This window comes from Rhinolophus hipposideros (genome assembly GCF_964194185.1).
Source record: "Rhinolophus hipposideros genome assembly, chromosome: 16".
In the NCBI taxonomy this organism is placed as follows: domain Eukaryota; kingdom Metazoa; phylum Chordata; class Mammalia; order Chiroptera; family Rhinolophidae; genus Rhinolophus; species Rhinolophus hipposideros.
Window position 1 is genome coordinate 15,382,033 of NC_138062.1, and position 23,063 is coordinate 15,405,095.

A 23,063-nucleotide genomic window follows, 5' to 3' on the forward strand; every position below is an offset into this window, starting at 1 on the left:
TTAAATTTTATTTTACTAATTTTTTTCATGCCTGGGAAACAAGTAATTCAAAGCCTTTGATTTTTGTAGTTTTCTTTGACATTCCTATACTTTAGTATAATAAAAAAGACAATTTTGTTAGCATTTTATAGAAATCACTGATGACCAGTTTGACTTTCATACATACTGTATGAGGAAGATTACCCTTAGATCATATGTGGACTTATTAAAACTAGAAGATGTACTTCGACAGCATCCATTTTACTTCAAGGCAGCAAGAATTGCTATAGAGATCTATTTGAAGCTTCATGACAACCCCCTTACAGATGAGAATAAAGAACACGAAGCTGATACAGGTATAATAAACAAAGATTTCTTATTATTTGCTATGGTATGTGTATCTGTATGTTTTTGTCTAACAAATTTTTTCCTGAGCATTTTGTTAAGTATTTTGTGGAAACATACTGTAGTCAGTCCTTCACATTGGTGGGTTTTGCATCTGTGGATTCAACCACCTGGATTGGAAAGGGGCGGGGGGCATCCCAGAAAGTTCCATAAAGTAAAACTTGAATTTGCCAAGCATTATACTGAATCCATGCAAATGAAGTGATATGTAGGTGTACCCTTCTGTAGCCTATATGCAAGTATAGGTTATGCAATAACTAGGACATTTTATATAAGGGACTTTAGCATCCATGGATTTGGGTATCTGTGGGCATCCTGGAACCCTTCCCTCAAGGATATTTAGAGATGACTGTATACATGCTTAAAATATGATGATGGTCATTCTGTGAGTTTCTTTAAGCAACAAGAAATATACTGTTTACTGTATACTTTCAAAAGTTAAGTAAGATTTTAATTTGGTCATTAGCTTTTAAGAAGTTGAATTTCATGAGTTTTGCATTTAATAATTGGTTTACCTTATATTGTAAATTGCTAGCTACAATACTGTAAATTGCTAACTATATATAATTAGTGTTGGCACTCTGTATTAGTGTTGGCTGTCAGTATATCTAGTTATTCTTTTTTTTAATAGTATCTTACAATTAACCTACTAAAAGATGAATATTGCTTTAACAGTTAAAGCCAGCTTGGAATTAAGCTAGTGAAATTGCCCAGTGACTAATCATGTGACCACTTTTTACCATGCCATGCCATTCTTATAACAGGATGTTAGGGTGTGTAGGGTGGAATCTTCCTTAGAAAATTATTTGGGAAAGGATCTCAGAATGTAAGTGATCTAGGCATATAGAAGGATATAAATTAATTGTACATCTAAATATTTTGTCATTTATTCATGATGAAAATGTTACAGGAGTTGGGGCATAAAATGTGTCAGGTTTTTTTCAATCCTAAATTTACCTCTTTTCTGGGGTTATGGTTGGTTGCTTTGTGCATCCTTCCTCCTGCTAAAGAGCTTGGGGTTTTTTTGTTAAATTTTGTTAAATTTTATTTCCTGTTAGCCAAGAACAGTGTAGAACTTTGTTAAGATCATATGTTGAAACTCTTGTACAGATTTTACTTGAATCTCTGTTGTTGCTTCTTCTAGTAGAAAGAAAATGCCAGTAAGATTCTACAGGACAATTTACAATTGAAGCTGAGAGCTGAGATCCTCTGGCTTCTTTACCTTTTTTGTTCACTCTTTCTGCCTTCCTCCTCTCCTCCAAACTGTACAAGTAATATACTGTAATTATATAAAACTGAAACAATTCAGAAATATATTTAGCAATGTGAAAAATCCTCTTTCACTTTTCTCCTGCCCAAAGGTTATCTCCTTTCAAAAGGTTATCCCTATGACAGGTTCATTTTCCTTTGATTACAATTACAGTTTTCGGAGTTTTATTGTGTACATATACTCTACACACACATTTCAGGGTGGTTCTCTGTAGTTGCTTTGGTTTTCCTTTATTTTTTTTAAAGCCCATAATGGGATGATAATATACCTAGGGTTCTGCAACTTACACTTTTTTCATTTCGTAGTGTTGCTCCATGTCTGTATACAGCTTATTATCATCATTAATCATTTTAATACCATGTAGGAATCTTATGTGGGTTTGTTTTTTCACCGTTACAGTGATACAGTAAATGTTCTTGCATATCATTAAGCACATATTTATTTAGCATGGATTGTTATAAGTGGAAATTGCTGGGTCAAAGAGAATTTGAAATAGTGTCAAATGGCTTTCCATAAAAGGTTTATCAGTTTTTATTGCCACCAACACTGTATTGAAATTGTCTTTTATTTTACTTTATTGTTAACACTGTTATTTGTCCTTTACTTTTGTTATTTGGGAAAAATACTGATTTATAAATCCTAGGGTTTTTGTTTGTTTTTTTGTTTTTGGGATTTTTTTGTTTTGTTGTAAGGAGGGCACAGCTCACAATGGCCCATGTGGGGATTGAACCGGCAATCTTGGTGCTACCAGCACCAGACTCTTAATCAACTGAGCTAACCGGCCACCCATTCCTAGGTTTTTTTAAGAATGGAGCATCTGCGTGTGTTTTCACGTGGCCTTAGGGTTTCTTCTGTAAATTGGCTATTCATATCTTTTGTCCATCTTATTTTTAAACTTGTTAATTTGTAGAAGTTCTGCACATGTTCAGGATTCAGGGCTCTTAATTCCTCTTTATGTATTGCAAATATTTTCTTCTTGTCACGTAGGTCTTACCTTTATTTATGGTGGGTATCTTTCCTTATGTGAAAGTTAGTTTTTATGAGATGAAATTTTTTCTTTGGTGGCTTCTGGGTCTTGCTTAAAAAGGCTTTTCTACTTAGAGATTTAAAATGTATTTATAAATATTTTGTTTCCTTATAATGATGTTTTGTTATTTTTATAGTTTGTTGGCTATTTAATCATCTGGAATTGATTTTTATATGTGATGTGACATGGAGGATGACTTTTTTATCCCCAATAGACTGTTGACTCCTCAACAGTACATATTGAATAGGTTGTCATAAAAACGCCACCTTTGTCATGAACTAAGTTCTGAAAAAGTAATGTGGTGGGTCGTGGGTGTGGTGTCTTGTTCTAACATACATCAGAAGATTCCCAGTGTTTCTTTTGAGACATTCCACAGTTTGTACCTCAAGAGATGTTAATTTTTTTCAATGTCAGATTTTTAATTTACCATATAGTTTTATTCATTATTCCAATCACAAATATTTAGTGTTCTCTCTGTGTTTTGGTATGGTGCTGAGGTAGGCCTTGAGGATACAAAGATTACAAGTAAGACAGTCTCTTCCACCAAGGAGCTCACCATCTAAAAGAGAAACCGATGTATACACCCAAATATTGTGACAAGCAAAATACATAAGACATAGTGGCAGCACAGAGTAGAGAATGAATAACTGTTTGAGAACGTTAAAGAAGGCATAACTCAGAGAAAGCATAGTCCAAAGCCATGGAGATACGAAAAACTTTTATATTCCTAGAATTGCAAGTAGTTTAATATGGCTATTGAAACTTGTATGCTTCTTTGCTTTGCTATGGTTGCAGCACCAGGTCCCCACCTGCTTTCAAAAATCTTTTTGAAGAAGTTAAGCAGTGCTCTGTATAAAATGTGGACTCATTAAAAGGCTAGATACACATTGACACATGAACATGTATAATAATATTTTTATGGGAGTTTGGAAATATTTAGTAGTAATTGATCATTACTAATCTGATTAACGTGCTTATAATTTCATTAACACTTACTGCCTACAGCAAACATGTCTGACAAAGAACTAAAGAAGCTACGTAATAAACAAAGGAGAGCTCAAAAGAAAGCCCAGATAGAAGAAGAGAAAAAAAATGCAGAAAAAGAAAAGCAGCAGAGAAATCAGAAAAAGAAGAAAGATGATGATGATGAGGAAATTGGAGGTCCGAAAGAAGAACTTATCCCTGAAAAACTGGCCAAGGTACTTCATCATAGTGTTTAGCATAATTCAGTGAAATTTCGTGACCAGCTATTGTCATTTTATACTGTTCTATTCAACTCATTTGATTACAGATTTTAGAGCAAAAAGTCATTCTGAATTTAGTCTTTTTTGACTTTTTCTCCCCTGATCATATTTCACATTCAAAACTTGGAATAATGACTGTGATTCAGAGTAATCTAGTATGGTATCGGAAAGTTTTGGCTTTTGAGTCATTCTGATCTGGGTCCATGTGGCAGCTCTTATCTTCACTGTGTGTCTTGGACACTTTGTCTAACCTCTCTGATGTTTTCCTCATCTATAAAATGGGATTAGGAAAAATCCCCACTAGGGATGAGAGAAAATACATGTGTAAAGAATGTGGTGCCTAAGTGGGAATATGCAAGTTTTTATATATAGATTCAACTTTTTAAAAAGTGAGTTTTATCTGTGTATCTCTCACCCATGTTGTCAGTTTACAATATTTCTTTATTGAACCATGTGAGTTGCACCTAATATCATAAAAGTCCCTAAATGTCTTCCCCCAAGCTAAAATCTTATCTGCCATTTTAAACCATTAAGCTAAAACCAAGGTATTCATTGTCACATGAACCATTTTGGTTAACAATTTACCTATGTACTTTTTCTTTGGGCCTTTGACATCCTCCTATGCCATGTGAAAATAACTGCACAATTTATTGTGTTAAAGCAGTATAGTCATAAGAACGTTGCCCTAGGTTTCAGTTTTAGCCTCACTAGTAACTAAAAGTTCAAAAATCATTGATTGCTTTATAACAAAGGAAAATTATAATACCTAACAAATAGAGCTGGAAATAGTTTTAGAATTATACCAGAGCAGACAGACAGTAATATCTCCTTAAATAGCATTGTTGCTATTCAAGAACAGCGAAATCCAGCTTAGATTTCACAAGGATATATTGACATCTTTTCACAACTAATTATGTTTTTTTCTAGGAACAAAGATAGTACCTTTTTATTGTTTTGAGGAGTTTATTGGAAGAATATATAGGGAAGTAAGTAAGCACAGAAAATTGACCTTTTAGGCCTCATGGAGAATTGCAAAGTTATTCAGGAATAATACCAACTTTAGGGGCCTTCCATCTTTAGGTCTCAACTTTATTGCTTCTGCTTTTACCACCATAACTGACTACCTGCCACCATTATTCTCTCTACTTGCTTTCTCTCTATCACATGGCTTTCCTTAATGATTTTTGCTTTATAACTTTTCATATCTCGCATTATAGTTCTTACAGAGAGGATCTATTTGGATTGTTTAGTCGCTGTCCAATGAAGAGTACCCCACAGAGCAGAATTGTAACACCAGGCCTCCTGTAGGCTATTGGGTTTTCCTTGTGTCCAGCCTAGAAAGGCAGCTTTGGGGCCAGATGTCAAGTTGTAGTCTAATCTTAGCTAGAAGGTTGTAGAGTCTCAGAACAAAGTAATGCCTACAGAATGTGCTTTATTTGGAAGGAGCCTAGTGGAAGGCAGCCAGGTGTATGGACTGCTCTTCAGTATATATTGTTCTTACCCATTAGGCGCATAACATCCTTCTCTTTCTAGGATAACTGTTCCAAAATGCCCCTCTCTAATAGCATCCACTCAGCCACATCCTCAATGTGGTGGCAATGCCAAATTACATCAAGCCCTCACAACCAGGAGTGGCATTGTCGGCCACTTTAAGAGCTGCCTGCCAAGTCTGAGTCTACAATCCATACATGCTTTTTTGTGATAATTATATTTCAGCATTCTTCTGTGTGGTAAATGGTAAATTTAGTGTCTCTAGTTCAGGATGATGGATATCTCACGTAAATAAAAAGCATTATTAAATTTGCAGTAGTGAGTTAAGTACTCAGTTTACTCAGTATGAATCTGAAGTCTTGGTGGTCGCTGTGTTGCTTGTTTCTCTACCATTTCCCAAGACAGTAGTTGGTATTTGAGTTCCCTCGTGAACCACCCATCTTCTTCCAGTTAGCAGTCATCTTGGCTGGATTATTTTCCTGTAATGAAAACAGACGTTCCTTACCAAGGGCAATCAGTCTTCAGTATTCTATCTATATAGTTTAAACGTTTTGTTTATGCTGAGTGTATAGGGAGATATACTCCTACACAACGTATCTTAACATACAGATTAGATTACAGGTTAGTTTATATATCAATATGGTCAAAACTGCCCTTGCAAATGTCTGCAGTTCCCATCTACATTTATGTAACTTAAGTAAACTCAAATCTTCATGACAGGATGTCGTTTTTGGTAGAGACGAAAAGAGTATGCATAATGCCGACAGTTCCATCCATTACTCCACTCCATGAGCACAGACCGCAGCTGAGTATAAGATGTGGGAGGTACGGCTCCCATTTATTTAGTCCATCTCAGTTCTCATATGCCTTTCCTAGTGTGAACATCTTGCTGTAATGATTATGATTTTGGTACTGAAATACATGGTTTTCTTATACATAATGTAAACTAGTGATACAGTCATATCTATAGATCTGTCTTTGCAACTTAAGGGATTTTCCAAGGTAGTTTTCTAAATAAGAAAAAAACATACTTTTTATTTCCTTTTTTTTTTTTTTTTGTCTTAGGCACTGATTTTAGAACCTTGTCCCTGCTTATATGCTTGTGTGTGTGTGTGTGTGTGTGAGTGTGTATAAAACCCCGTACTGCATTATGTATATGTAAATGTAGAATGTAGTTAGCTTTATTGTGTTTATGTGCATATTGCTAAACACTTAGATTTAGCCTGAGAAAATTTTATCTACGAGAGGCACACAGAACTGAGGTGTGCAGAATCATGGGGAGAGCAGATCCAGATCTCCTTGGGGGCACACGTTCTCTTTTATTAGAATTGTAGACAATTAATTTCTCTGTTTTCTCTTTCCAAGTTCAAATACTTGATTTCAGTTAGTATAGGGCTTGTATTGATTCACTTCCCTACATTCCTTGTTTCCATTTTGTAATAGCAGCCATATCTAAGTGACCTGCATTCAATCTACACCCCGAGAGGCATGAAAAGCTTGATAGAGATGGATGGCATTTCAGTTTCCAGTTCTTTACCTTTCCCTGGTAGACATTTCTCTCCTGTATACCCCAAATTCCAATTCAGTAGAACTTAGAATCATGGGAATAAGAAGTAAAACATTTACAAATGGGTGAGAAAGGTATAGTCATGAGGGCCCCTATTTCTTCCTCTGTCTCTTGTGTCTGCAGCTATTAGAGTGCCAGTGCCACGTACTGATTTCTGGTTTAGAGCATGTATCCTTCAGAATAATGCCAGTTGCTTTACACACTAGTTAGTACGAGGTCAATCCTATAGCTCTCACCTCATTGTTTAACTTTTGTTTTTTAATGCTGTGAAGTAATTTCCTTGGCTAGTCTGTGTTGGTGAAACGACAATTATTGTACTGCAAACAAACATGTTGGTCAGATAATAGGGCAAATCCACATTCTATTGAGGATAAATTCTTACTGCCTCTATGATGAGAGAAGACAAATATAGAACCCAGATATTCAGTGCCCTTCTGATAAAATTGGTGTTGTTCCGAACCCACACCACAATCTGTAGAGAATAGTCTTGTCTCAATACTCAGTGTAGGAGTATAGTACACTTATGTAGTAAACATTACACCTGCCCAGTACCGATGATAAGTGATTCAGTGACATTTGCATAATTAAAAGGTGGTAGAGACAGTTCTATAAAAATAAATCTTTTCAAATGCGATCTCACCATTAGTATGGCATTTGAATAATATGAATTTTTATAGAATATGTCATGGAATAAAGCAAGACAGAATGGATATTGTATATTTTTAATAGCTTAATTATACTTTGTTTGAATTTAAAAAGAACATTCACTTATTCAGCAATGTTCTCTCCAATTTTCTTCTTACCCCTCTTCATCCTATTTCACACCCCTCCTCTGTCCCCCACCCGTTATCTTACCTGTTTCTTTTACTGTCTTTCTTTCCCTGGTTCTATTTTATCTTCTTAATTGTTGGATAGTTTCTATCTAGAGATAATGTAATCTCTATGGTTAAAAACCAGTGAAGAGTTAATATAGTTCAAAATCCTTTTTCTTTAGATTATGGGAATTAAAAATACAACTGTCTTTCTGGGTGATGGATAACTGATTTTTACAAAAAAACAAAAAGTTTTTAATACAGTGACATCACATCCCCCCAAAATCTTTCTTCCATTTATATAATATCTTTTATTTTTGTTAGGTTGAAACTCCGTTGGAAGAAGCTGTTAAATTTTTAACACCGTTGAAGAACTTGGTGAAGAACAAGATAGAAACTCATCTTTTTGCCTTTGAAATTTACTTTAGGAAAGGTAGGCAATTAGGATATAGTGGCCCTGATAAAATTGATCACTGTGTTTCTTAGCTATAGTCTCCCAACTCCAATAGCCTCACCACTGGAGGGTTTTTGAGCAGATGCCAATACAGCTTCCTCACGGAAATGCCTGCTGTTCACACATAGTATGTTGCAGTGATACAGATATCTCTTATAGGACATGAAAATCAACGTAGGTGTACATACGTTAACTAGGATTAAGGTCAGATGTAGTTATTACCGTGTACGTGTGGATAAAACTAGTTCATACATGTAGAGCTTGAATAACGTCTGCGACACAGTAAGCATTAAATAAATGTTAGCTGTTATTAGCTGTTGTTAAAAATAGAAGATGTGATGCTTGAGGTGTATCTTGAAGGATAGATCATATTTCTAAAAGAAAAAATGCATAGAAGGGAAGAGGCTTTGTTAAGAAAACACAAGTGTGTGTAAATAATGTTGAGGTTGGCTATATTGCCTTAGCCAGGTAAAGTATAAATGAAGGATGTAAATGAAGGGTGTTGGTTGCCAGGTTTAGAATGGTTACATTATATATAGAAATAGATACTAAGAAGACTTTATGGCATTGAATTGATATCATCCAAATGGTTCAGTAAGAAACAAGGTTATCGCTTAGGTGATGCATGCTCAAGGGAAGAAGAAACAAGGGTTAGTACAGCCCCACGGAGCTTGTTGGTCCAGTGTAACTGCCCTACTGAAAGAGGTTGAATAAAATGGTACCTCTACAGAGGATCCATTAAAAAAATCATATTTATCCAAAAAGGAACTGGTGATTTGGGGGAAAGGTTGCCATATAACTTTTTTTGAAAATAGGACCAAAAAAGTTTGTTTGATTTTAATTTTAATAAGATACTTATATGGATATGTAAAATATAAAGTGGCTGGGAAAAATAGATCCAAAGATAACAGAGATTGTCTCTTGAATTTGAATGATTAAAATATTTTCTACTATATTTTCTATTTCCCACAATGATTATTTTATAATTTGGAAAGTAAGTTTAATACATAACCAATAATTTAAAACTTTTAAAACAGTTACTGCAGCTCCCTTTTCAACAAATACTCTTAAATAAATCCCAAGTATAAAGTAAAAGCTGTTCTGCTTAAAGTGGGGAAAGGCGATCTAAATTCCATTCAGTGGACTTGGCTGTGTTCTTACCTCTGAAGGGCTCTCTAGTATTGGGACTCCACTGCAGTAGAGTGAAATGGGTAGTAAAAGACGGCGTGGCACTGCTTTGAGCTTTCTGAGTGTTGGTCAGGGAAATGGAAATGTCAGAGGAGCCTGGGGTTTTGAATTTTGATATTTGGAGAATGGTACCAAATTAGGGAAGTCTTAACAAAGAGGTGGTCATAGAGGAGGCTTGGAACTATGGTGAGTATTCTGTTGCAAATCTTCATTCGTCAGGTGAAAACACTACTGAAACTTGGGAAACAGGGATATGCATGGGGAATAGCATAAAGATTAGAAAATGACTGAAATTCTACCTTTCTGGGGAGGAGAGGACAGCCAAGGATTGACAGGAGAGGACCGGTCGGTCAGGTAGGAGGCAAACCATTTTACATGTCACAAAACACAAGAAAGGAGAAAAGGAGATAGTGTTAAGCATAAACAATGTTTTCTAAGTAGCAGGAAAAATCCCTTTATTTCGATTAAATTAAAGGAGGTTAGGAAATGAAATGGCTTCAAATTTGTTTCTTTGCTTATATGGCGTTAGTTCAGATTTTGTTGACTGCTATCTAAATTTTTATAAATCTTTTTTTCTCGAATGTTGTGTGGAAAACATTAGCTAATGTTGCTAATCTGAAGAAATCATTTACTTTAGTCATATGTTGTAGTTCAGATGGTTTGACTCTAAATTAGTTTTTCTATTTGAAAGGTCTTAGTCCTCCAAAGGAGGGCATTGTATTTTATCAAATGATCAAAATATATCTTACTTTTTCTTTTTATAGAAAAGTTTCTTTTGATGCTACAATCAGTAAAGCGGGCATTTGCTATTGATTCTAGTCATCCCTGGCTTCATGAGTGTATGATTCGACTCTTTAGTACTGGTATGTTCTTGTTTTCCATTATTTAAGTATTTGATTATAGTAGTTGATTGTGATTGTATAAGTGATCTTTACAGGCTTATCATACACTCAATCATTTTAAAACCGTTGCATATTAAATTAGCTGAGAGAAAAAACAGGGTTCTTTTCTTTGTATTGAGGGTCTTTATTTTTAGACTAGAAATGTCATGTATTTCTTGACATTGAATTGTTCAGTCCAGATATTTGAGAATAACCTTTGTTTCTAAAAAGTTAACATGTAAGTTGAAGCTTTGAATCATTTTATGTTAAGCTTCATAGTAAATTGTTCTAAAATTGAACAATCTCTTTGAAATTCACTGGTTATCCCCTTATCTCTGTTTAGCACAATTTGAATCATACAATTTTTGTTACTAAACACAGGTTAAAAAGAACTTTGAAACATTGATCACTGTACTTCTCAAATATTTTGACAGAAAGATTCCATACATTAGTTTTAATGTGAAGTACCATAGAACTGCAGAATTTGAGAACGGAAGGTTCTCTAAAATTTTCTGCTTATTTTCTCTCATTTTATAGTTGAGAAATTTGGGACACTTAAAAGATTAAATTACTTATTCAAGGTAGCATAGATAATTAGTAATGAAGCAGGGACGAGAGTCCAGGTCTTCATATTGTTCTTTCTACTAATTTAGATAATGTACTCCTGTAGTCAAATAGTGTTGATATTGTTGTTTTGATTTTTAAGTAACTGGAGAAGGAGAAATTGAATGTTTCCAACCTGCAGACTTTAGAAATATTATTAAATTAGCTATCTAATTGCTAACTACCCAGTCCAATATGAATCCATGCATTATATAAAATAGTAAGATTAAACCAGATGTCCCAATCATTGTTTTGAAAATTGCTAAATTGTCCCAGTTTAGAACATTGTTTTGTCTTCTAAGAAAAAATAAAGCCTAGGGCTGGCCCAGTGGCTCAGGTGGTTGGAGCGCCGTGCTTCTAACACCGAGGTTGTGGGTTCGATCCCCAGATGGACCAGTGAGCTGCACCCTTTACAGCTAAGGTTGTGAACAACAGCTCCCCTTGGAGCTAGGCTGCTGTGAGCAGCCGGAGGTTGGAGGTTGGCGAGAGCTGCTGTGCTCTGCTGTGAGCGGCCGACCAACAACTGGCGACCGACTGCCTCAGCCTTGGGGGAGGGGGGGTGGCGCAAGGCTCATAATACCAGCATGGACCAGGAGGCTGTGTCCTACACAACTAGACTGAGAAACAACGGCTTGAACCGGAGGGTGGGGGGGGAGTTAAAGCGTTATTTAAATTATATTTATGCTTGTCAAAGATATGATTCCTGTTTTGAAAACTGAATCATGGAAATGTTTTTCCTCAATGTTTTTAAAATCAGAAAGTAATAAATAATATATCCACATTATAGAAAATAGAAGAAAGAACTGCTATATTTAGACCAAAAAAAAGAATTTTTTTTAGTCTCTTTTTTGTATTAAAAAAAAACTTTGAAATCATGCATCAGAAAACTAAGGCTAGAAATAATAGTTTTAATCCATTCTCAATAAGGATGGAGTACACCTAAACTGTTTTCAAAAGTAACATAAACACTTTGTTTTTGTATGATCGATTCTTTCCTGAAAGGTAGTAAAATAATAGATACAAGTGTTATGGAGTTAAGAGACTTTCCTGTGAAATATGAATTAAAATTGTCATTTCTAAATGTATTTGCTTATAATGAGTGTATGGATTGATGAACATGACTATTTTCTTGCATCGGTTGTTTCAGAAAATTGAAATGCTCAGGGACTTCAGAGGAACAGAGGCAGGATTATTGAACGTCCTCGTTAGCGATCCCCATTGCCCCAGGTGTTCGGCTGACATTGTCAGAAAGAGATTTACAAAGTGATTCTTGTTTTGACTAAATTTAGGCCATGAAAGCAGTGATAATTTGTAGTGATAAAGAAGCACTGTGTCTTCAAAAAGCGTTCAAGAAGTTGGATATACTGCTTAATAGCTTTGTTAAGAACAGGTGTGTACTTAGTACAACGTCGCAAAATTGGAGCATTTTTGTTAAACCCCACAGGATTCCTTTATACCAAGTTGAAAGTACAGCCATATGGACGTTAAGCTAACTTCTTTAACTAGTGGCTCGTTTATTTGAACCACCCAATTTCATAGAATGATAGAAGAAATGCTGTTTATCATTTCATATCAGTCAATTATTTAGTTAGTAATTATGTAGAGAATGTTTCATTTGGATATTTACTACTCAGAAATTCAGTGTTTTTTAAACTTAGGGTAATGATCTGTTGGTGAGGAAATGAAAGCAAGTTAGTGGGTGGGTCATTACCAGCATTCGAAAACATAAAATAAAAATAGAATAGAAAATACCAGCATGTTATGGCACAAAGTAAGGATTAGTAAGGAGCTTTTGCTTCACATGATAAGTTATGTAAATGGGATACATATTTATCAGAGTACAAATACTTGGTTGTAGAGAAGGTTTGAAAAAAGCCACCATCATAGTTGCTAACCATAAGGAAAACCTATTCACGTTTTCAATCTATGACAAAAATAATAACTACAATTTATTGAGTATCTATTACATAATTAGTTCTTTTAATCTTAGCTCTTTCTTACTGTGATCCTTGTAGGTTAGATGTATCATTTCAGTTTTATAGAACAAGAAATAGGTTCAGAGAGGTTGTGATTTGTCCAAGCCTAGATCTATACCCAGGTCTGTCTGGCTCAAAGCTCCACACTGTCTCTGTATACCAAATTAAAACAGGCATACCTTGTTTTATTGCGCTCTGCAAACTGCTTTTTTGCAAATTGAAGGTTTTTGGTAACACTGCTTTGAGCAAGTCTATCAGCACCATCCATTTTTTCAACAGGCTCAGATGATGGTTAACACTTTTTAGCAATAAAGTATTTTTTAATGTACATTGGTTGTTTTAGATATAGTTATTGCATACTTAATAGATTACAGTATAGTATAAACATACCGTGTTTCCCTGAAAATAAGACCTAGCTGAACATTCAGCGCTATTGCCTCTTTTGGAGCAAAAATTAATATAAGACCCGGTCTTATTTTACTATAATATAAGACCGGGTCTTTAATATAATATATAATGTAATATAATATATAATATAAATATGTCTTATTAATTTTTGCTCCAAAAGATGTATTAGAGATGATTGTCCAACTGGGTCTTATTTTCAGGGAAACACAGTAGCTTTTATATGTACTGGGAAACCAAAAACTTTGTGTGACTTGCTTTATTGTGATAATTTGCTTTATTGTGGTGGTCTGGAACTAAACCTGCAATATCTCTGAGGTCTGCCAACAATGAAACAAAGCGTAACTAGGATTCATTCCAGAAAAGTGTGGGTTAGTTTTTCCATCTCCAAATCCCAAGGCCTGAGAATAAGATGACTACAGTTCATTCATTATAGGAAAATACCTTGATGGTCCTTTGGAGTTTATTGTGTAGTAATAGTTCAGTTCACATAACCCCTGAAAATAAAGATCAATGAAGTCAACCATTTTCTTTTACTATTGATAAGTTTGTAATGACTTATGGGTATAGAGAAGATGGAGATGGTGAGGGAAATTCTGTTGTCCTCAGCACTGCATATTTGCTGTGACATTATCTACCAGGTAGGTGCTGCCAAGGCCCTGCTTTGCAGACTCTTTAAAATTAATGGGGGCCAGCCCCTAGGGGTTTAGAAGGCTATGGAACTACATCTTCGGTCATCTCTTTTGCTTTCTGTTCTTTTCTGGAAATGAATCATCTGTCAATGAAATGTCTTTGAATGCCTCTAGAAAGTCATTAGATTACTCTGCTGACACACATTCTTTAAATTTATATGGGTAAGCTCTTCAAATGTTGAATTATCTGTAGGTTTGTCTAGTCTTTGTCTATAATTGCTTTGTTTCATTGGCCTCATCAGTAGATAATTTTTTAACTCCAGCAAACTTTATCAGTTTCTCATTGCTAATAGAGTTTGTTTTTAATTTGTTCAGCAGTATGTGAAAGTAAAGATTTATCTGATACAGTTAGAACAGTATTAAAACAAGAAATGAATCGTCTTTTTGGAGCAACAAATCCAAAGAATTTTAATGAAACTTTTCTGAAAAGGAATTCTGATTCATTGCCACACAGACTATCAGGTAATCACTTTATTTTGTCCTTACCTCTTAGCCTCCTAACACAACTTCATTTTTTATTTTAATGTGTCAAGGTTACACATTTTTCGCATATAAGAGGCAACATGTGTCACATTTTAATCCATGAAAATTACGCAGCTTAAATATGCTTCCTATACATTTGTTCATTTCTCAGACAAAATTATTACTATGAATCAAGGTCAGTCAGTAGTTTGTCCTGGTTCAGCATAGGCATTACAAAGAAGCATGTGTAACTGACTTTAGTGATGCAGTACATATAATAAAGAAGAGCTCTCTATTTCTTTCTCCCGTCAATGTGCTCTTAAAATTCACTTGGATGTGACCATCATCTTCAGTTTCTCGTGTTTATGTACGACATCAAACTTGGCAATGCTGAGCACCAGAAACCATCTGATAGTCAAGGGTCATCTGGCAAGAGTCTACTAGGAAGCGCTAAAGTCTGCACTCAGTGGGATCACGTAGGTGGAGCCTTAGGCTGCTTTTACAATACCTGGCTAAGAAACGCAGCAGTTTTGTGTGCCCTTGGGGAATTGTGAATTCAGCTTTTTGGCTCATACCATCATGGTTGGGTATTCCCCTCAACCCCTAAGTATGCTCATTTTAGAAAGAAAACTATCCATGGTCTCACCATACAAGGAAACATATTATTAGAATATTTGCATTTCTTCGTCTCTTGCCTTAATCATTCTCCTAATTTGGACAGTTAGGCTGTTTCTGGTCTACCCTCTAGAACTATTTTTATTTTTTTTTTAATAAAAGTGTTTCAAATGGTTCTTCTCATTTTTTTAATAAAGCGCCACACTGTGTGCACATATACCTTGTATTTTATATTTGAATATATGGAGGGTAAGATGCTGGTTTTACCTTAAAATGAAACAGATTTCCTTTTTCCTTCTTGTTTAGCTGCCAAAATGGTATATTATTTAGATCCTTCTAGTCAGAAGCGAGCTGTAGAGCTGGCAACAACACTTGATGAATCCCTCACTAACAGAAACCTCCAGGTAAAGTTTTTTGTAATCTCTTTGTAAGTGTACCTGATTACTTTTTATTCCTCTTATCAAGAGAACAGTTTTCACCAAATAATTTTTTTGTTATTTATGCATACTGTTCTCCAAACCATTATGAATCTATATCAGAAACTTACTTACATTTATTTAGGGTTGTGTGTTTGTTCAGACATGCACAGTAGGCTACTTGGCATTTAATAACTAGTTTCACACCTGTCAACAATAATTTTTTTTAGAAATGTTTTAGTAAAATCACATGTACATTCCATTGGTAATTTTGGATTTCAGTTCATATGCATTTCTGAGCAAGCAGTGGTCTCATTGAAGATTCTGACATATTTCAGATGTATTTGTCAGAAGTAAATACCAATTCTTGTAAATACAACATGAGATTAGGTAGTGTGAAAGATAATATGGCTATGTTGCAAAATACAGTTTTTAGTTAGACTGAAGACAAAGGACAGCTATTTTGTATGATGATAATCAACCAGATAAAAAAAGCACTTGCTGAAAGACGGTTAAATATTTTCCTTTAGTAGCAAATGAAGGAAATATCTTTAAGAAAGAAAAGTTTGCCTCATTGGTTGTATCATTTAGATTAGAACCTTTCTAGACTGGCAAAGCTTGTTTAGGGTATTATATATCTGGAAAGTACAAACTGTTTTCCAAGTAAAAAGATGAAGAAAAACAACATGAGAAATGCTGTCACCATGAATTATTTAGAAATGTAAGCAGATCTACTTAGGGATTTGGTTGAAAGAATTATCAATTTTCATGAACAAATTAGTTTTACATATATACACGTTGTGTTTGAGACACTTTCCTGCTTAGTTATTGGACATAAATCTTACGGCTCTCTTTAGTTTGAATACAAGGTTGAAAAACAATGTTTGACTTTGCCAACTGCCTCTAAGCCTCCAATGAAGTTAAAATGCTCAAGTGCAGTAAGTGACATTGGTGTGTCAAGTTTGACGTTTATATTTCAGGCCAGGCCAGGCAGAGGCAAGGTGGCCAGCTAGGGTCCAGCATTTACTGAAAGTGGGCATCTCTTTAAATGTAGTACCTTACACACCTTGCTTGCCCAACCCCAGTCCTGGCCCTGCTTACACATTCATCTTTTACATTAACCCTGTAATTCTGAAGAAACTAATTCTAATGGAATACAAAGGTGGGAGTGAAAGGTGGGAATTTCTTACATGTGTACGTTGGCGTCTTGTTTCAGAAATTTGTTGTTAACAAAATGTCTGATAACTTCACAGTAAAAATGTTTTTTTGGACAAGTTATAACATGGCCTTTTTTCTTTCTTTAGACTTGTATGGAGGTATTAGACGCCTTGTGTGATGGTAGCCTAGGAGACTGTAAAGACGCTGCTGAAGTTTATAGAGCAAATTGTCATAAGCTTTTCCCTTATGCTTTGGCTTTCATGCCTCCTGGGTATGAAGAGGATATGAAGATCACAGTTAATGGAGATAGTTCTGCAGAAACTGAAGAACTGGCCAATGAAATTTGAACATCATTAAACAAGCAAATGGAATGACTTTGGACCATACCTAGTGTATAATATTTTTGTCACGCACCTGCTGCATTGCTCTGACTTACACAGAATGAGAAGAGTAAATGTTCTTGCCTTCAAATAGTGTTTTACGTTTTTTATCCTGCTGAAAAAGTATATATAAAATATCTAACATATTACAGGATATAGGTTCAGTTTCTTAAACATTAAAAGCTGCTAAAATTGAGGGGTAAAAAAAAGATACCTTATCCTCTTCCTACCTACCCACCCATGTTTTTAAACTAATTTATATAAAATCTGGAGGCTGTTACAGCTAACAAAGCAGGTGTGTGGCAGAAATATTACTTTAAATTTGTCTTGTGAGATTTTACTATATCTCAGACAGCATAAATGCTGTTTTAGCACTGGATTCTTTCACTGAGCACAAAGAGTTGTTGGGGCTTTAGCATCTGTGTGGTTTTGTTGCGGGGTTGATTCTGGCCATAGGAAGTATGCAAATGTGAATCACTATTTACGGAGAACCCTACAACAGATGCTTCATGTTGTATAAGCTGGGACATAACATATACCAAGCAGAATTCGAAGAAACCTAGAGGGTGTTCAATACGCTTGTGTTTCCAAAATTCACTGTACATGATCAGTTTGGTGTTCTTGTACCACAGTTTTTAACTGAAGGAACCAGTTAGAACAATCTCAATTTAATTAAAACTTGAAGAACTAAAATAACAATGCAAACCTTTCAGCATTGTTTTGGCCAAACTTGTTGAAACTGTAATGCAAGAACCAAATGCACTGTGATGTGGCACCAACTAATTAGCAAGCATGAATTTTTTCACCCAAGAGTGAAAAAAAGAAAACCTACCATGGCTTGAAGTTAAAGAGCAGAACTCCTGACTACCATTCTATGACTGATCAAGAGACTAATAGTTAAAACCTCAGCAGGCCTTGTTCATGATATGCAGAAAAAAAAGTGCTGCAGTTTAGATACCTCTGGAATTTTTCCACAGTGTCACAGGTTTGTAATACTTGAAGCCCTACATTTCTAAGAATATATTTCTTGCTCAGTTGTTTCAGGCAAGCCCAAGACTTTGTAATTTTTAAAGGGCCCAAAATTTTTTTTTTCAATAACAGACCAGCTTCTTTTTCCTGCAGTTACAGATGTAATTTCCTTTTTGTTGTCAAACATAAGGTACCAAATATGATGCAATAAATTGTTTTGAAAAACAATTGTGTGAATATTTCAACTAGTCTGTGTTGGGCTTCTGTGAAAACACACAGGTGGAAACAGAGGTGCAGGCCAGAGATGGTGTGCTGGAAGGCTAGTGCAGGGGGAGCTTTGTAGACAGGCCTGAGTGCTGGTGGCAGGAAACACCGAAATGCAAATGCAGTGCTGCTCTGCATGGAGATTTTATTGAGTGCTAGGATGGCGGCAGGTACTGTGAATGTAATTTGGAATTCATAATTTGAAAAGAAAACTGCTATTTTGATTGAGAAAATGAGCCTTAAAATGTTAAACCTCTACACTGAGAACTAGCCTCTGGCTCAAAGTTCTCATTGCATTTACAAGATCTGAGCAAATAAGATTAAAAATCAATTGTATATATAACTGACCTTTTTGTGGTACTTTTAGTTTCTAGAAAATATATTCCAAAGGGAATTTTCAGGAGACCTGATCCTTTTATTGATTTGACAGTTGTGCTAAACTCAGCCTTTCATAGTATGTTACCTGCATTCCACATCCCAGTCTAACGGTTTAGTGATGTAAAGAAAAGTACAAACTGAACTCCAGTGCTTGTTATGTTTTAACTGGTCCTGTCTCAGGAACATCTTAACAGATGGCAAAAAAATCCAACTTTTTAAAAAATTTCTCCTATGAGTGGCAATTGACGTTCTTGTTGGGAAAGAACACTGGTGCTCCCTCTGCCACTCAGAGGTGTTTGGAGGAGGCACCAGCCATGCGATGGGGGGTGTGTGTGAATTATGTTTAAACTCTACTGTATATTGAAATGAAATTCATATGTTTGTCTTGACAATGTTCAAATGATGTAGATTGTCTTAGGATGAATATTCCTAAGTACTCAGAACTCTCAATGCAGAGGCCACCGTGAAGAGCTAGATTCCCAACATATATGTTGTTGTATTCCAACCCAATTTTGCTGGAACTATTGAATAAATACTGTATTTTCTTTCAGGTTTACTTGATAGTGATACATTGTCTGGTGTCAGAGGACCTTGACAGGGTCCACTGCATGTCCAGACATCACCCCTAAAACATTGTACTGTACTCTTTTACCCTGAGTAGTATCAACTGGGTCATCTCACATTTGCCTCATTCACTCAATTCCAAATGATACTGTGGGGGGAAAACAGGGTTAGAAAAACAAGTGGAAAAGAAAATGCAGTTATGTTGTAATCTAAACAAGTGCCTTATGTTTATTGCTAAGAACTGGTGTTATCAACCCTTTTGAGAAGAAAGGGTCCCTTGACCTGTAATAACATAGGAAAGTAAAGTTCTTTTTGTTTTTCTTCATATTTACTACTCTTGTCATTTCTCATTTAAAAATTAAAATCTGACTAGTTAGTGTACTCAACTTTAATCAGTTAGTTGAATCATGCATTTTCAACATTTTTCTGTATTTATTATGCACAAGAATAAACTGTGATCTATAATGGCATGACTAAAAGTAGTCCCGACATTAGTTCATAGCTTTCCCGTGGGTTTAACCAGGCCCTTGTTTTTCACAGTGTTGTTTGTACTTCATGGTGTATTGCTATTAGAGCTGTGAAATGAAAGCTGTGATTATGAGAGACCAGGAAGGTGTGGTCTAGATTCAGGTAGGATGTGATAAATTCAGGGAAGTCTCTCTTCTGCACAATTTCTAGGAATATTTTAGTTGCCATGTGTAGCATCTGTTTAGAAAAAGGTGATTAAGTGTTGGATTTTCTCTCAAGATACGTATATACTTGTCTTAGTAATTACCAGCCTTAAATTTTGAAATTACTTTTAAGAATTCAAAGAAAGACTGACCTCTCGGATGGAAGGTGGTCTTCCTGTGCTAGCTCATGCTCCACTTGTGTAAGTTACTGACAGGGTTTCTCGATGCCATTCAGCCATCATCTAAACTTTGCCGAATCCACTGCCAAAATAAAGTCCTTTGAAATGGCATGTTGCACCATAGGGAGCTGAAAACTTTGTTTTGTTCCAGTTTTGATGGTTTGAAATCTCACAACTTGTAGCAGTAAAATATTTTTGGAAAAGGTTATTCTTTATTGAATTGCACTTTCACCTTTCAATGTGTGACCTACAACATGGATAATGAAATAAAAGTGATGGTAGTGTGCAGGGGCTTCTGGAGGAAAGAATTGCTCTTATTTCAGTAAAGCAGAAGAGTATTATTAACATGCTCTAAGTTACACACCGTATTTAACACTGCTACCTCCATCAGGACATCCTCTTACGATGACATAATGGGCAGAGGGAAGGGAGCAGTGGTGCAGGAAAGAGGGTCTGAAGGTTCCCAGCCTCTCAGTTTATTCAGTTGATTTTGAAGCAATGCCATTTTGGGATAGTAGCCAGAAGAAAGGAAAAATTGGTACTATGTAAGTTAGAACTTTTACTAGTTGTCGGCTATAGACAAGCTTAGAATCAATATTTAGTGCTCTTTTATAGAGTTCTATGTGCCAAAAACAATATAGATTTTGTTTCAAGGCTGTAGCAAGAGTAAAGTTGATACTTGGCGCTCCAACAAAACTGTAATGTTTGTAGTTCTTAACATTTTTTATATGAGACCTTGGTTTCTATTTAAGGGTCTATTATTTCATACAAGTGGTACAATTCTTCCTAACTGAAAATAAATTGATAGTGATGAATGATAATGAAAAGTTTTTTTATCTGTGATACAAAGATTTCTGCTGTTGCTAAATCTTCAACTTGGCCTCAATAAGTACAAATTATCTTCTCATTTAGAGACAACATAACAAGTGAAGAATTTCTGGAATATGTTCTAGATCCCATGGTTTGCTTTCAGCCAATAATTGCATTTGCCTTGTTACCTGTATGCATTGTCTAACAAGAAGCCTCTCTCCATCCCATTCTGTGGCTATCATTCCAATCAACCATGGTTTCCTAACATTGATCTTTTTAAAACTTGCCACTTGCTTAGTTTGATCTGTAAGTTTATTGGGTCCATTGTCTAGTGCTTGATGCCTCATTGCAAGTGGGATAGGAACTGAGTTTTCTAAAGTGTTCTTCCAAAACTCTGGTGTTTCTTCATTACTAATGAAGAACTAAGTTAGCTACTACCTCCCATCTTTCTTTTGAACTACTTATTTGCCTTCAAGTAGTCATACTGCTGGTTGATACATTTAAAAATGAAATGGGGGCCATTTAAAGAAATAGATAACAATAGCCTGTCTCTCAGACACCTTCCCTCTAAGTTCTGAACTATGGGATACTAATTTTTCCCTTTATTAACAGTAAAAAAATAAAATGCATTAATAACAGTAGTACAAGTCTTCAGAAACTCATTCAGCTAGCATTGTTGTACTGTTTACATTACTTGCTCAGATGTTCATTGAAAAGGACCTAAGAATAAGCCAACTTGTAGTTTTGTTTCGTTTTTTTATGACTAGTTTTATTTCAAGAGCCTATTTGTTATTTCAAACATTTAATTTCACATAGCATTTTTCATTCACCTGCTAGGATGCTTTTTATTTGAGAGAAATGTCTAATTACATTATGAAGTTAAGTGATTAATGCTTTGTTTCAGACTCGTAAATCCATTTCCAATGTGATGTATGAAATCTCCAGGATTTACACTGGGTTCATTTTAGTATAAAGGTACAGTGACTAGGATAATACATAGTAGATATTTAAATCCTTGTTAAATTTGCTGTAAATATTATTACTGCTCTACAGATTGTAGAAAATAGCAATAAAGTACTATTAACTTTCAGGTCACCTGCAAAGGCTCACAAATTTTTTATCCCTTATCTTGATTTAGAGTATTCCCATTCATCTTCGTCCTGTCCCTCTCTGTTGGCCTTCAGGAATTCCCTCAAAACTACAGATCCATTATATTTTATTTATATTGAATGGATTTCGCACATCTTTCTTTTTTTCCTATAGTTTGTCAGGAATGGGGGTGACCAGCCTTATAGGAAGCAGATGACTGATGGACCATCCCCTGACTTTTCACTTGCCTGTTCATTGTGGCATTAGTTGGCGGGGAATTTATTCATCCTTATGTCTTTTGCCACCAGACACCCAGATAACATCCAGTGGAAATAAGTTACTACAAAGATTGTCACTCGGTAATTGTTTTTCATCCTTCAAACAGTATGAGGAGACCGGTAACACATTCACCAACTATCTGGAGGGCTCTTTTTTACAGCCTAGTCTCTCCACTGTTAATCATTACAAGCAAGGAGACACTGGGTAGGGATCTGCTGTGGTTATTTCTAGACACTTGACCTTACAGCCAGTGTTCATCACAACAGCTGTGGCCCACAGCTGATCTCTACGTAAGGTAGCAAGTGAATCCTTTCAAGTCATACACTTAACCCTCGTTGTATATTAGAACCCCTGGGGAACTATTTTTGAAAAACAAACCTCAAAGCCCAGGCCCACCTGCAAAAATTCTGATTTAAAAGATCTGGAGTCAGGCCGGGGTATTGGTCCTTCTTTCATTTCTTTTTTCTTTTAAAGAGTACCCCAGTGATTCTAAGGTATATCCAAAGTTGAGAACCAGTGTCTTTGGTTAGGAAGAAGTTTAAAATACAGTATTTGCTTGTTTTCCTCAAAGAGATCAACGGGGCCAACAACTATGTCAGTGTAAAAAGGAATTTTCCCCCATGTTCTATTAAGGGGAAGAACTTGTATTTGAGCTTTCTGTCAAGAGCTGGTTATTTTCAAAATCCATGCTTTTTCCTACTTAAATCATGCTACTACTATACTACTGAGACACTGGTATTCAAAGGAAAAAAAAAATCACGTCTTCATAGTTTTGTTGAATGTCATGGTAACTTCTCTCCTTTGAAACAACTTTCAAAATATAATTGCGACAGAC

General features: G+C 35.5%; 1 protein-coding gene across 2 annotated transcripts in view; it reads left to right on the top strand.

The window, feature by feature from the left end:
- The window catches only part of NAA15 (N-alpha-acetyltransferase 15, NatA auxiliary subunit), a 57,541-nt gene extending 37,204 nt beyond the window's left edge, over window positions 1-20,337 (top strand). Inside the window, exons 14-20 of one of the 2 annotated variants that reach the window (XM_081077653.1) lie at window positions 122-335; window positions 3,687-3,880; window positions 8,120-8,228; window positions 10,202-10,300; window positions 14,310-14,456; window positions 15,378-15,475; window positions 16,792-20,337. In XM_081077653.1, the coding sequence (XP_080933779.1) occupies window positions 122-335; window positions 3,687-3,880; window positions 8,120-8,228; window positions 10,202-10,300; window positions 14,310-14,456; window positions 15,378-15,475; window positions 16,792-16,992 (1,062 nt within the window). In that variant the 3' untranslated portion in view covers window positions 16,993-20,337. The remainder of the gene's footprint in view (window positions 1-121; window positions 336-3,686; window positions 3,881-8,119; window positions 8,229-10,201; window positions 10,301-14,309; window positions 14,457-15,377; window positions 15,476-16,791) is intronic. The other variant, XM_081077654.1, reaches the window with a different exon arrangement.
- The last annotated feature ends 2,726 nt before the right edge of the window (window positions 20,338-23,063 follow it).